Source organism: Corythoichthys intestinalis, chromosome 12 (assembly GCF_030265065.1).
Source record: "Corythoichthys intestinalis isolate RoL2023-P3 chromosome 12, ASM3026506v1, whole genome shotgun sequence".
Lineage (NCBI taxonomy): Eukaryota > Metazoa > Chordata > Actinopteri > Syngnathiformes > Syngnathidae > Corythoichthys > Corythoichthys intestinalis.
The window spans coordinates 44,013,242-44,026,239 of NC_080406.1; the positions used below are offsets into that span (position 1 = coordinate 44,013,242).

Here is a 12,998-nt window from a genome sequence, read left to right on the forward strand (position 1 = left end):
TAAAGACCATTGATATAAACACCATTGATATAATGCACAATAACCTTTTTGATTAAACTGCCTGTTCAATTGTGTAATTGCTCTTTGCTCAAAAAATATAGCTTTTAGTTTGAAACATTATTCTTGAAACAAGCCTTCTCTCAAAATGTTGCAAGGATTCTTATCTCAGCTATGAAGAATTAAAAAACGTTGATAAGAAAAGAGGAAAATTGTATGATGAAATGTGTCCGTGTCTGTGACTGCTCCATCGTGAACCACCTAAGGCGTTTGAAAAATCAATTTTCTCTTTTGATGTTTTCTCCATTTTTTGTAGCTGTTTTCAAAAACAGTATTGCAATATAAAAGGCATTGTCTGCCATTTAGCTCTGACAGCAGACAAATGGGAATATGCTTTTTATCAGCATTACACAGACAGCTATTTTGTGTAAAACAACAACAAAAAGATTGTTCAATTGAATTATGATCCATTTCAAAGTTACAGCCAACAAGGTTAAGTTCAGGTTACCCATCCATTTTCTGTCATGTTTCTCATCATCAGGATTGGTAGTGACTTGGACCCTGTGCACGTTGTGAGTGCTTCTTACCTTTCTCTGTTGAACTTAAGTGAATGCAGGATAGCAGGTCGCCTCTGACGAAGATTCCACAAGTGTAACGTGTCATCTGCGCAGGCTGTGACTAATGCTCCCTAGAAGGTAATAAACAAAACAAAACAAAAAAAAACCACAAGTGAATAACCAATTACGATGATTATTAAAATTAGTAATTTCTCTTAATGTCCTCTTAAAACTGATAAGGAAAAAAAAACTGCTCGACCCTTGTTCAAGGCATAACTGATTGCATTTACAAAGAATTCCCATGGTGAACTTCTTAGAACACTTAAGATTGCAGCCTAGGGAAGAATTAGTATTAGATTAAAATTTTTAATCTTGGTATTAAAAAATGGGAGGCAGACTTTTACTCTTATTAATTTCAGTTTGTATTATCTGCTCTCTGGCCACGGGCCACCACATTGTTCTTATAAATCATTTTGAACAATCTTCAACTCATTTAGAAGAATAAAATGAGGTTTTTTTGTGTGGAACTGCTTCCTATTTTAAAAAAAAGAAAAAAAAAAAAAAACACCACTGCTCAGGGATAGCCTGGTACTCCAGACTCACCGCTGTTCCAGCTATTGAGTCTGGAAATCCAGGGCGGAGCAAGCCACAGCAAACAGACAGCGGAGTGGACCAATCAGCGACGGGCGGATGTGACGTTAGAAACGCGACGAAGGACTTGCGCGCGGAAGTAAACATACAAGTAGAGCGGAGTTTATTCAACATGGCTAGCGCGAGACAGAGAGTTGTCAATGACTTGTGTCGATGTGTTTTGGGTTATTTAAAACTGATTTTACCGAGGATTGGAACATATTCTCAGCTCTCCTGTTCGCCATCTCTGTTGTTGTGGAGACGACTTCCGACGCGGAAGAGTGACGTTGCTCGTTAAGAACACGTCACGCAAATAAACGAATCTGATTTGACGATTGATTTTGTACTTGCTCGAAAGGCTGTTAATGGGCTGGGTCCCAGACTATTCTCTCAGTGTTTGAAAAATACAGGGAGAACAGTCTGGCCGTGCCAGGCAAGCTCAGGGATGCTGGAAGTCACTCACAGCAGGGGGTGCTGAAGATATTTTTTAGTTTGTCCTTTCCAAAAACAGCCGTTTTGGTCCAAATTTGTCATGCTCGCCCGTTTTTTCCATACAAGGCGGGCACAATGGCAGTTCACACGCATGCTGGATAGTTTACATACTACTACTAGGTTACTACAAAGACGGCAATCTTTTTCACTTAGAGTGTGTTGGAGTTTTTGTATTGGAACGCGTCCGTGTATTATAATGCAAATCCTCGCAACTAGACAACACAATGACACACGGACACATTTGAAAACTAAAAGGTTTAAATTGCACACAAATATTCAGCAACACTCTGCACGGCGGCAGCTCAACAGCAACAACAAACAATAATAGTGTATATGGCTACAATGCAAGCATATATCTAAACTATTTGAAGAAGCCAAAAGGACAGTGATCTTCATTTTGGCGTCTTCAACCTCGAATTGAATTTAATCGCTACTTTTGTAAAAAAAAAAAAAAGTTTGCTAATTCGTTTTTGTGCCATGTTATCGCCTCTTCTGTCAACAGTTTACTTTCCATTCCAAGTGCCTTATTCAACGTGACCCAGTAGCAAGCAAGATGTCAGGTGGTTTTATTAACAAAGGAAAACTTGTTAAAAAAATAAGTATTTAGTCAACCACTAATTGTGCAAGTTCTCCCACTTGAAAATATTAAAGAGGCCTGTAATTGTCAACATGGGTAAACCTCAACCATGACAGACAGAATGTGGAAAAAAAAAACAGAAAATCATATTGTTAATTTTTAAAGAATTTATTTGCAAATCATGTTGGAAAATAAGTATTTAGTCAATACCAAAAGTTCATCTCAATACTCTGTTATGTACCCTTTGTGGGCAATAACGGAGGCCAAACGTTTTCTGTAACTCTTCACAAGCTTTTCACACACTGTTGCTGGTATTTTGGCCCATTCCTCCATGCAGATCTCCTCTATGTTTTGGGGCTGTCGTTGGGCAACACAGACTTTCAACTCCTTCCACAGATTTTCTATGGGGTTGAGATCTGGAGACTGGCTAGGCCACTCCAGGACCTTGAAATGCTTCTTACGAACCCACTCCTTTGTTGCCCTGGCTGTGTGTTTGGGATCACTGTCATGCTGAAAGATCCAGCCACGTCTCATCTTCAATGCCCTTGATGATGGAAGGAGATTTTCACTCAAAATCTCTCGATACATGGCCCCAATTATTCTTTGCTTTACACATCAGTCGTCCTGGTTCCCTTGCAGAAAAACAGCCCCAAAGCATGATGTTTCCATCCCCATGCTTTACAGTGGGTATGGTGTTCTTCGGCTGCAATTCAGTATTCTTTCTCCTCCAAACACGAGAACCTGTGTTTCTACCAAAAAGTTATATTTTGGTTTCATCTGACCATAACACATTCTCCCAGTCCTCTTCTGGATCATCCAAATGCTCTCTAGCGAACCGCAGACGGGCCTGGACATGTACTGGCTTCAGCAGGGGGACACATCTGGCAGTGCAAGATTTGAGTCCCTGGTGGCGCACTGTGTTACTGATAGTAGCCTTTGTTACTGTGGTCCTAGCTCTCTGTAGGTCATTTAATAGGTCCACCCATGTGGTTCTGGGATTTTTGCTCCCTGTTCTTGTTATCATTTTGACACCACAGGGTGAGATCTTGCATGGAGCCCCAGATTGAGGGAGATTATCAGTGGTCTTATATATCTTCTATTTTCTAATAATTGCTCCCACAGTTGATTTCTTTACACCAAGCGTTTTACCTATTGCAGATTCAGTCTTCCCAGCGTGGTGCAGGTCTACAATTTTGTCTCTGGTGTGTGTCGTTCAACAGCTCTTTGGTCTTGGCCATAGTGGAGTTTGGAGTGTGACTGACTGCCTGATGCTGTGGACAGGTGTGTTTTATACCGATAATGAGTTGAAACAGGTGCCATTAATACAGGTAACAAGTGGAGCCTCGTTAGAAGAAGTTAGCCAGAAATCTTGCGTGTTTGTAGATGACCAAATACTTATTTTCCACTCTAATTTGGAAATAAATTCTTTAGAAATCAAACAATGTGATCTTCTGTTTTTTTTTCCCACATTCTGTCTCTCATGGTTGAAGTTTACCCATGTTGACACTTACAAGCCTCTCTAATCTTTTCAGGTAGAAGAACCTGCACAATTGGTGGTTGACTATATACTTATTTGCCCCACTGTATATGTAATCCCCAAAGTTAAATAAACTATTGTTTCAATATGTTTTAATTATTTCTTTTGTTTCAATATTCTATTTATGAAAAAAAAAAAAAAAAAAAAGAATCTACCAAAATGCTTTTTTTCTCCTCAGCACCTGGGGTTGCTGCAGCACCCTCAGCACCACACTTCCCGTGCCACTGCCCCTGCTTATGTTTCTCCTTTAGATGTTAGGATTAAGATTTTTTGTTTTTTAATTTCTTTATGGTGAAAAAGAACTACACAATGTGTAGGGAGGGTGAAATAAATCAGTAGCATTGTCGAAAAAACATGCCGAAATGTGAACTGATCAGGAATAAATTAGACAACAAATGACAAAAAAAAAACATTTTTGTTGTATTTGTGGTGAAATAACTAATGGCAGCAAGTCAGTTAATTTGACAATATCCTCTCCAAAATCTTTACTATTTTGTTACAAAAAGGTCAAAAAAGAAAAGTGAGTAATTTTTTCACCAGTCCAGTTATGTGCAGATTTTTTTTCTCTTTTTGTGTATTTGATTCATTAGTAGTGGTGTAAGGACCTACTCGAATGTTCGACATATTGCTTCCATTTATCTTCTTTTTCTCCCAAGAGTGATTCTTCATCCTTTCAAATAATATCGCTGTTTTTTTCCCCTGTCAATTATTTATGTTTCGCTTCCTTGTTGCAATTAAAGTAAAATAAAACATGATGTACAACATAAACACAGTCGAAATAAAAATGTTTGTTCCAGGGAAATATTTTGCACTTGTGCGAGAGGATCTGTCTGCCATGCATTGTTTATACATCCGGAAAAAGGCAAACACACAATATAATAATTTGAAAAATACTATTCACAACAACCACGGATAAGAATTTTAATTTTGTCTTAACAGCTTGACACCTGAACTTACCTTTAGCAAATATACATACAGTTTTGGGGCAATACATAAGTACAAGATATTTTCTTAATCAAAAAAAATTATATGTTATTAGTTCTGTTTATTCCACAATTGTATTTATATTTATGTATTTATTCCCAAAAATTTATTTATTTATTTATTTTTACTTTTTTCATTTAGAATTTTTTTTTTTTTTTTACTTTTTTCATTTAGAATTTTCCATTTTTTGTTGTAATCTTCAAATTAACTTTCAATTTTTATTATTATTCTTATAATTATTTTTATGTTTGGAACGTCGCTGGTGAATTAATATTTTGGCGACGTGCTGAAAGGTTCATTTTGTCATTATTGAAACACGCCTGTTAAAAGTGGCCACTTTCGTACTAATAGATTAAGTCAATACATCAAACTAAATGTCAAGAGACAACTCTGGGAAAGCAACCATTAGCAGGGCAGTAACGGCCCACACACTTGAATGTATGAGAGGACATTGACATGCAGCAACCATGAGGAGAATACCTGCATTAACTTATTGGCTGCCATTTACGGTGGCAGCTGAACCACAGTTCAAAGAGACAGAGAGTAACACTCAAACTAAGAAAACACATCAACAATCTTCTTAAATTTTCAACAGCTTTAATGTGCCAACCATCCCACTTAAAATAGATTTTAAGGTATTTTGTTATTTTTGACAATTAAAATATATCGTTTTAAATTAAATTGAAAAAAATTAATGAAAAGAAAAATAATAAATTTACAGTTTGTTCCTTTTTTGTTATTTAACAAAAAAATGATCATTTCTAAAACAAAAATATATACCGTAATTTTTGGACTATAAGTTGAAACTGAGTATAAGTCGCACCAGCCCAAAAATGCGCAATGAAGAGGTAAAAAAAAAATATATAAGTCGCACCGGAGTATAAATCGCATTTTTGGGGGAAATTAACTTGATAAAATCCAATACATAGAACAGATATGTCATCTTGAAAGGCCATTTAAAACAAAAATACAATAGAGAACAACATGCTGAATAAGTGTACAGTATGAAAATGTTACATTATGCATGAACAAAAAAATGCGAACGTGGCGGGTATGTTAACGTAACATAGCTGTAACGGTACATGTATTTGTATTGAACCGTTTCGGTACGGGGTGCTGGGTTCGGAACGGAGGCGTACCGAACAAGTTTCTGACATAATGTAACCCTTACTTTTCGAGGCTGTGAGTCGATCGGATTACAGTTTCTTTGTGTAGATTATATTTACTCTGTCTTCTCTACTATAATGAGGACCAACACGGTAGGACAGTATATAACTCAGAAACGTCAACGGCGTGACAACGTGGCCGCCGCGAGAAGGCAGTGAAACGCGGGCGTTAAAGTCAATCAGCCAACGCACACCAGTCGCAGTGTGGCCCCGTGTTAGACGCGTCCCAGAAGCGGCTCAACGCGACGCACGCGAAAAGAACAGTAGAGTTTATTATTTGACGCGAGACGCGGCACTCCTGCGTCAATACTACTAGCTAGAATCGTAAAAATACAGTGGATCTGGTCGATTTTCAAACTAATATGCAATCGTAACCCACTTTTTGAGTCCATTAGATCTCTTGAGTGGTAGATCGGGGCACAGTTGACTTGTCTTTTTTGATTTACTGCTGTCTTCTCTGCTATAATAATAACGAACACGGCCCCGTGTTCAATACAAAACCCTCCTACCACAACAAAACAAGTAGGAACTAATATTCACATAGGAACTAAAGTTAGACAACATAAAATATACAATATAAATGAATACTACATCACATTTGTAAAATATAAACACATAGTAAAATAAATAATAGCCCATTTAAGTAAAATAAATTGAAATGAGCTAAAACACCTGTAATTAAATAATAATAATACACAGATCCTGCTTACACAATTAAATTTATTAATTTCTGTGTGGCGCTTTAACTTGAGAAAATCCACCAATAAAGGTTTTGAAAACCGTTCATTCATTGAGGCATTTCATTTGTAAAATACATGTTAAAATCTTTGTCATTGGGATTGCTTTTCCCTTTAGCATAGGACCTCTTTTTTCTTCTTTCCTTCAGAAAGAAAGCTGACCAATACGCGGGGTCTGAAAGGCAAATTGTTGTTGGATTATTATCTTTAAATACCCGTTACTTTTTGAGCAGAATTCTAGCTTTGTATAGGGCGGAAAACACTCAGGTGACTTGAAGTTCTGCTTTGAGACCCCCAATTTGGCCAAATTTCAAAATTGGCCGATATGCATGTGTGATACATCATTGGAAAGCTTAAAATCTCCATTTTTCTGGGGGAAGAAAAAATTTGAACAGGAGGGCATTTTGAAAAAAAAAAAGTTTTTTAAACAGCAAAACCCTATCTGGAGGCGAGAGCAGAATTACAGACGCCACTAATTTAACGAGATGTTATCGGGTACTTACCTTGTTTCGATCCAAAAACTCCATGTAGCATGTATCACTGAGTATCAAGACACAGTTGTGAATGCCCACAGCTGGATTTTGAGGGAATTTTATGGGTGAAACATGGCAATATAACAAGGTCGCGATGCAGAAATCGCAGACATCAAGGAGTGGTCCTAGATTTTCTTTTTCATTTATTTACCCCTTTAAACGTTTTATTTTCAATTTTTCTTTGTTTGGATCGATTATTTATCATCTAACATATCGGAGAAAGTACGACAGTAACAAAAAAATACAATTAAGCGATAGTTAAGAATTAGATATCCGTGACTTTTTTCCAGTCGCCATTTTTTTCATTGTGACGTTATTTGTTTAAAAGTTTGAAATCTGTGAGTGAATAATTTTTTAAAGTCTTTTTTTCTCTTTAAACTAAATATTAGACATCAATTAATGATTCTAAGCTAAAAATGACAGACATTTTGAATGATAAATATCATTAATTACCTTAGTTTTATGGCAGGGTTAAAAGAAAAACGGTTGCGCGACATCTGTAAACGGGGGTTTTCAAGGTAAAACGGACAAATTAAAAATAGTTCGGGGGCTTCATGTGCCATGAATCTGCTATGGCAGCATATAGACATATTGTTCTATCAAACACAACAGTTGTTTTGGCTTAAAATACAGCAGTTTCTTTTCAAGAGGAGTGCAAGAGCAGAAACTGCTTTTTCAGTCTTGTATGTGTTTTCCGCCATCGGCTAATATTCCTATTGTTGAAAGCACAAAAGTGTGTAATAAATAACTAGCACATTTATATTTTGCACATTGTTTTCTTACTGTACCGAAAATGAACCGAACCGTGACATCAAAACCAAGGTACGTACAGAACCGAGATTTTTGTGTACCGTTACACCCCTCCTATTGAGAGTTATTCAGATAACTATAGCATAAAAACATGCTAACAAGTTTACCAAACCATCAGTGTCACTCCAAAACACCAAAATAACACGTGAAATGATTTCACACATAAGTCGCTCCAGAGTATAAGTCGCACCCCCAGCCAAAGTATGAAAAAAACTATGACTTATAGTCCGAAAAATAAGGTATATTTACTGTTTTTTTTTTTTTTTAATAGGGAAAAAAAAAATCATTTTTAAACTTAAAGGGCAGATGAAGAGTTCAATTCTTGAGCATTTTATTTGGTTAATTTGTATTGAATTCATCATTCGCTGTGTCAAAACTCATACTACAGAAAAAAAATTGAATTGACCACGTAGTTTTTACAGGAACTTACATAGCAACACCTTAGCAACGAGGGACGCGCCTCGCTGCCGGTCACTACCTGGTGACGTAATTTACAGGAGACCTCGCCAGCACTACGTTATCCTCGCCATATATTATAAAGATTGTCTGGGTTTTATTCGTGAGATTCATTATCCCATCTCGATGTGTAGTGATGAAACACAAAGACTCGAGACTGTCACTTGTGAGAGTCAAGAAGAAGAACTTCTTCCCGGTTTCTCGATTGCTCCTTTGCTTTCAAGATTAAGGCAACGAAAGCTTTGAAAGCCTAGGAGAATACAACCTTGGTTTTTCAAAGACGTAAATACTCTAGACCCTTACTGGCTTTTCTAATTCTAGAATTTGATGCAATTCTGTTTGATATGGAAGGGCAAATTTTTCTACCTGTTTGTTGAAGTGCGACCTGTCGTTTTTGCTGGCCTGCTATAGGTAGCTAGGACAGCTGACAGCTCCTCTATTTATGTGAATTTGATACATTTATTACTAGATCTAGTATATAGCTGATCGACTTTTTTTTTTTTTTTTGCAATTACTGATAATTACATAACTGAATAACTGGGGAAAGAAAGGTTCAAGGAGAAATCACGATGCTAGACATAAGCTTACCACTGTTCTTTTCTTAAGGAATCGAGCTGCCAATCGGCATCATCACCACTGTCTGCTGTGCCAAGTAGATTGTCGTCATCTGACGCCTCAGGTTCAACCATGTAAGGATTAATTGCTGATAATATTTCCTGTAAGCCCTCGTCATCGCTAACGTCATGAAAAAGCAATCCTGACTGGGTACTTTCGCTTGAAATATCACTATTGCTGGTACTGCTATGGATAAAGTCCGATATGTCTTTTGTTGCCTTCTGTAAATGACGTCACACTTCCGGGTGTAGGAAGGCAGTATTGACCGAGTACTAAGAAACAAAAACAAAAACAAAAAAAACACATTTTTCTCGCAAATACACCCAAATCCGACCAACTTTTCAACTGCCCTTTAAATTACAGGAACATTTACTGTTAATACTTTAACTTCTGTTAACGGTAATTTAGATTCACTCTGTTTCAGTTGCTCCCAGCACTCCCAGTTAAAACGGAATTGACGTCTATCACTGTCAATAGCAGTGATGGCGGTATGCCCATGGCCACCAATTGTGTACAATGCATTTGATATTTTTCTAAAGCTGACCAAATTTGGATAATGGTTCTGTTTAACCTAATGGCTGTCATTGATGACAAATGTAGTCCAATGTTGTTTATTTGACTGGGTAACCTGGCAGTCAACACCCACTGCAGTGAAAGTCGATTTTGCTTGATACCTTCTTCTACATTCTTGTATAAAATTCCCCCTCTCAGTCGTAGATAAGTGCCCCATAATACTAAGTCTTACCTCGTTGATGAGGAACTGTAGTTGAAGAACAGCTGCACCGCTCTCATGCTGACAAAAGCAGTCAACCCCAGGTCGACCCAGTCTGATGACATCACAGAGTCAAGGAAATGTAGGAACATTTATAAAGAATTTGCAAAAATGTTACACATTACAATGCTTATTAGATTTATTTGCTAGTTTAAAACAAACAAAGGTAAATGCTTTGTCATGCTCCTGTGGTCCACTCAATTTAAAGTGCCTATGACAGCAAAAAGCATGTTTATTTCATAGTTCACACGATATTTTATGCTTCTGAATGAAATGGACCGCTTGGATCTGTGTGGAAGCGATCGATTTATGTATTCAATTTTTTTAATCCCGCGCCATGAAAATGAGTGACTTCCTGGATTGCCGCAGGGGGGTTGCTGATCGATGAAGACAATCGACAACCCCGCCACTGTGTGACATAATCAGTGGTAGTTTTGTGTGATTTTTCGCTTCGAAAGGCAAGAATAAGACTTTGAAATGCCGCTCTGTTCGGGTTAGCATGTCGGCTAGCTGTCACGCCTCCTGGTTTGTTTACGCTCTCCGAAGCTGGGGCAGGGAAAAGAGAAAATCCGGACTAACTCCGGTGGCATAAATTATCGTTTGGGAGGTGCAAGAAGTCGAGAGATTTGACCATTATTGAGTAATTTGCCATGTAGTCCTGAATAAATGCATTTTAATATTACATATTCCATTTAGCACAAGACTGTTATTTGTCATGACCATACCATTTATTTGGCAACTGAGGCAAAATACTTAGATAAAAAGAATATCCTGTAAAAATATTGGAGGAGAGAGATTGAAACAATGACATTTTGCTGCTCTCTTTGTCTTATTTTCCTCATTCTGAATAACACCCCTTCAATGGGCTGAATTCTAAATCAGATGAAATCGTGACCCTGTCGACATCATCCTCCAGGTGGGGACCCTAGAGCACTATAATGACAGGCGGGGATAAACGGTAGATTAAAAGACTAATTTCTCATCATCTACGCTTTGCCAAATTGTTGTATATAGTCGAATCGTCTCAAAATATGATTCTAATTCACATTTAAGATTTTTTTATGCTGTCACAGGCACTTAAAACTTTAAACTGTATGTGCATCTACTTCATGTTTCTCTACAAACAATAGCTGTACTCCACTGCATTATCTTTTCTAAACTAAGCTTCACCTAAAGCTACATCTTGCGTGTTTTGTCTAATCTTCATCAGACGAATGGAGTTGGGTGTACCGTACAGTAAATGCACATTGATGTATTATGATTACTCCTCTCCCTCCTCAGGGCACTCATGTTAGCGGTGAAACATCCGGGCAAGGAAGGAACAATGCCCTTACAGCCCCGCTGGCTGTCTCTCCAATTCAAGTAAACAGTGTTCACGCTGTGAAGCAATTTTCAAATTACTTTTACATGTTCATGTTGTTAAAAGGAAAGGGCTTCTGATATGTTGATTAGGTGTGTGAACAGAACAAAAATCAAACTACAGATTAGGGGCAACAGGTTTTGTATTAAAATGCACCCTGATTTACATTTAAAAGATTCTGCCAGGAGAGAGCCAGCCTTTTAATTGCTTTATGTATAACACTGAGAATGTCACTGTGTCAGCACTGTAGACAGTGTAAGGTCTTCCACAGTCTAGACATTCAACGTAAGTTCAATTTCCGCATTTCGTTCTCAGTGAATGCCATGACAATGTAAAACCTTGTATAAGTATTGACTTGAAATGTTGGTTCTCTTTCTGACCATATTTCTGAATAGGAAAAATAAGATAAAATCATAAATACCCTGTGCGTGCACAAATCTCTCTTTAGTCACAAAGCACCCAGTTTGTTCCCCCTTCTTCCCTCAAAGTGTGATTCCTCCCCACCTCACTTGGCATGAAGCCGACTCACATCATCACATCAGATCACAAACCGCTCCAGGCAAGGTGATTGTGTAACCTTTATGAGCTGCAATCACAAATCTGTTATGTTATTTTGAGAACAAAATGTGAAAAGCTGTAATGAATAGCTTCAGTAAGTCATCAGGAGCGTTGCAGCTTGTATGAGATAGGGCTTTAATCCAGTCGTGAAACAGCAATAGGAGTATGGAGGCAAGAGAAGAAGGATCAAGAAGCAAATTTACAGATGTACATCTGGCTCATGACCTAAAATGACATTGCACCTTCAGCAGATCCTTGCAATCCATATTTGAATGCACAGCAAATTGCACCCCTTTATAGATACACCTATCCTGCATTTGCCTAAATCCTGTCATTAAGATTCATGACTCATTCACTGGGGAAATAAGGGAACGGTCGTATGACTTTGTGTAACGCCTATTAAGCACTCAAGTGTTATTATCGCAACAATTTTGAGGGCAGCACGGTGAGGTGTCCTGGTTTGAAATCTCTTCTCCCTCTTGTGTGGAGTTTGCATGTTTTCCTTGTGCTGGTGAGGGTTTTGTTAAACCTACAAGGCAGTTTCCCCCTTTATAGGGTGTACATTTGCTTGCCTGGCACGGCCAGACTGTTCTTACTGTATTTTTCAAACACTTTGAAAAGAGTCTGGGACCCGGCTTCTTATTGGCCACTCGAGCCAGAACAAAATTATCCCTGCAATCAGATTTGTTCATTTGCGTGACGTGTTCTTAACGAGCAACGTCACTCTTGCGCGTTGGAAGTCATCTCCACAACGACACAGATAGCGAACGAAAGAGGCGAGAATATGTTCCAATCCGCGGTAAATTCAGTTTTAAATGACAAAAAACACATTGAGTCGCTAAAACCAACAGTCTGTCTCGCACTAGCGACGTTGAATAAACTTTTCTGTTCTCCGCTCTCCTCGTGTGTTTATTTCGACACGCTAGTTTCTTGTCGCTTTACCAACATCACGTCTGCCTGTCGCTGATTGGTCCACTCCACTCTCTGTTTGCTGTGGCTTGCTCCGCCCTGGAAATTTGATCCGCGGAACGGTCGCCAGACTCTATCGCTGGAACAGCGGTGAGTCTGGAGTTCCAGGCAATAGACCCTACTCACCTACGTCACAAAATGGGCGTGTCGCTGTTTCCGGCCGCCATATTGTACCTATTTTTTAGACCTATTCTCATTGTTTTCAATTAGTCGAGCAAGTTATAGAGCAATTCATGGAAGCCCCGGTG

General features: G+C 38.2%; 1 protein-coding gene across 1 annotated transcript in view; it reads right to left on the minus strand.

Moving 5' to 3' along the window:
• LOC130926797 (syntaxin-binding protein 5-like) overlaps positions 1 to 12,998 on the minus strand; it is a 177,460-nt gene that overhangs the window by 32,953 nt on the left and 131,509 nt on the right. The window contains exons 3-4 of the mRNA XM_057852032.1: positions 9,837 to 9,918; positions 585 to 685 (exon numbers count right to left, since the gene is read on the minus strand). Of these exons, the coding sequence (XP_057708015.1) occupies positions 585 to 685; positions 9,837 to 9,918 (183 nt within the window). The remainder of the gene's footprint in view (positions 1 to 584; positions 686 to 9,836; positions 9,919 to 12,998) is intronic.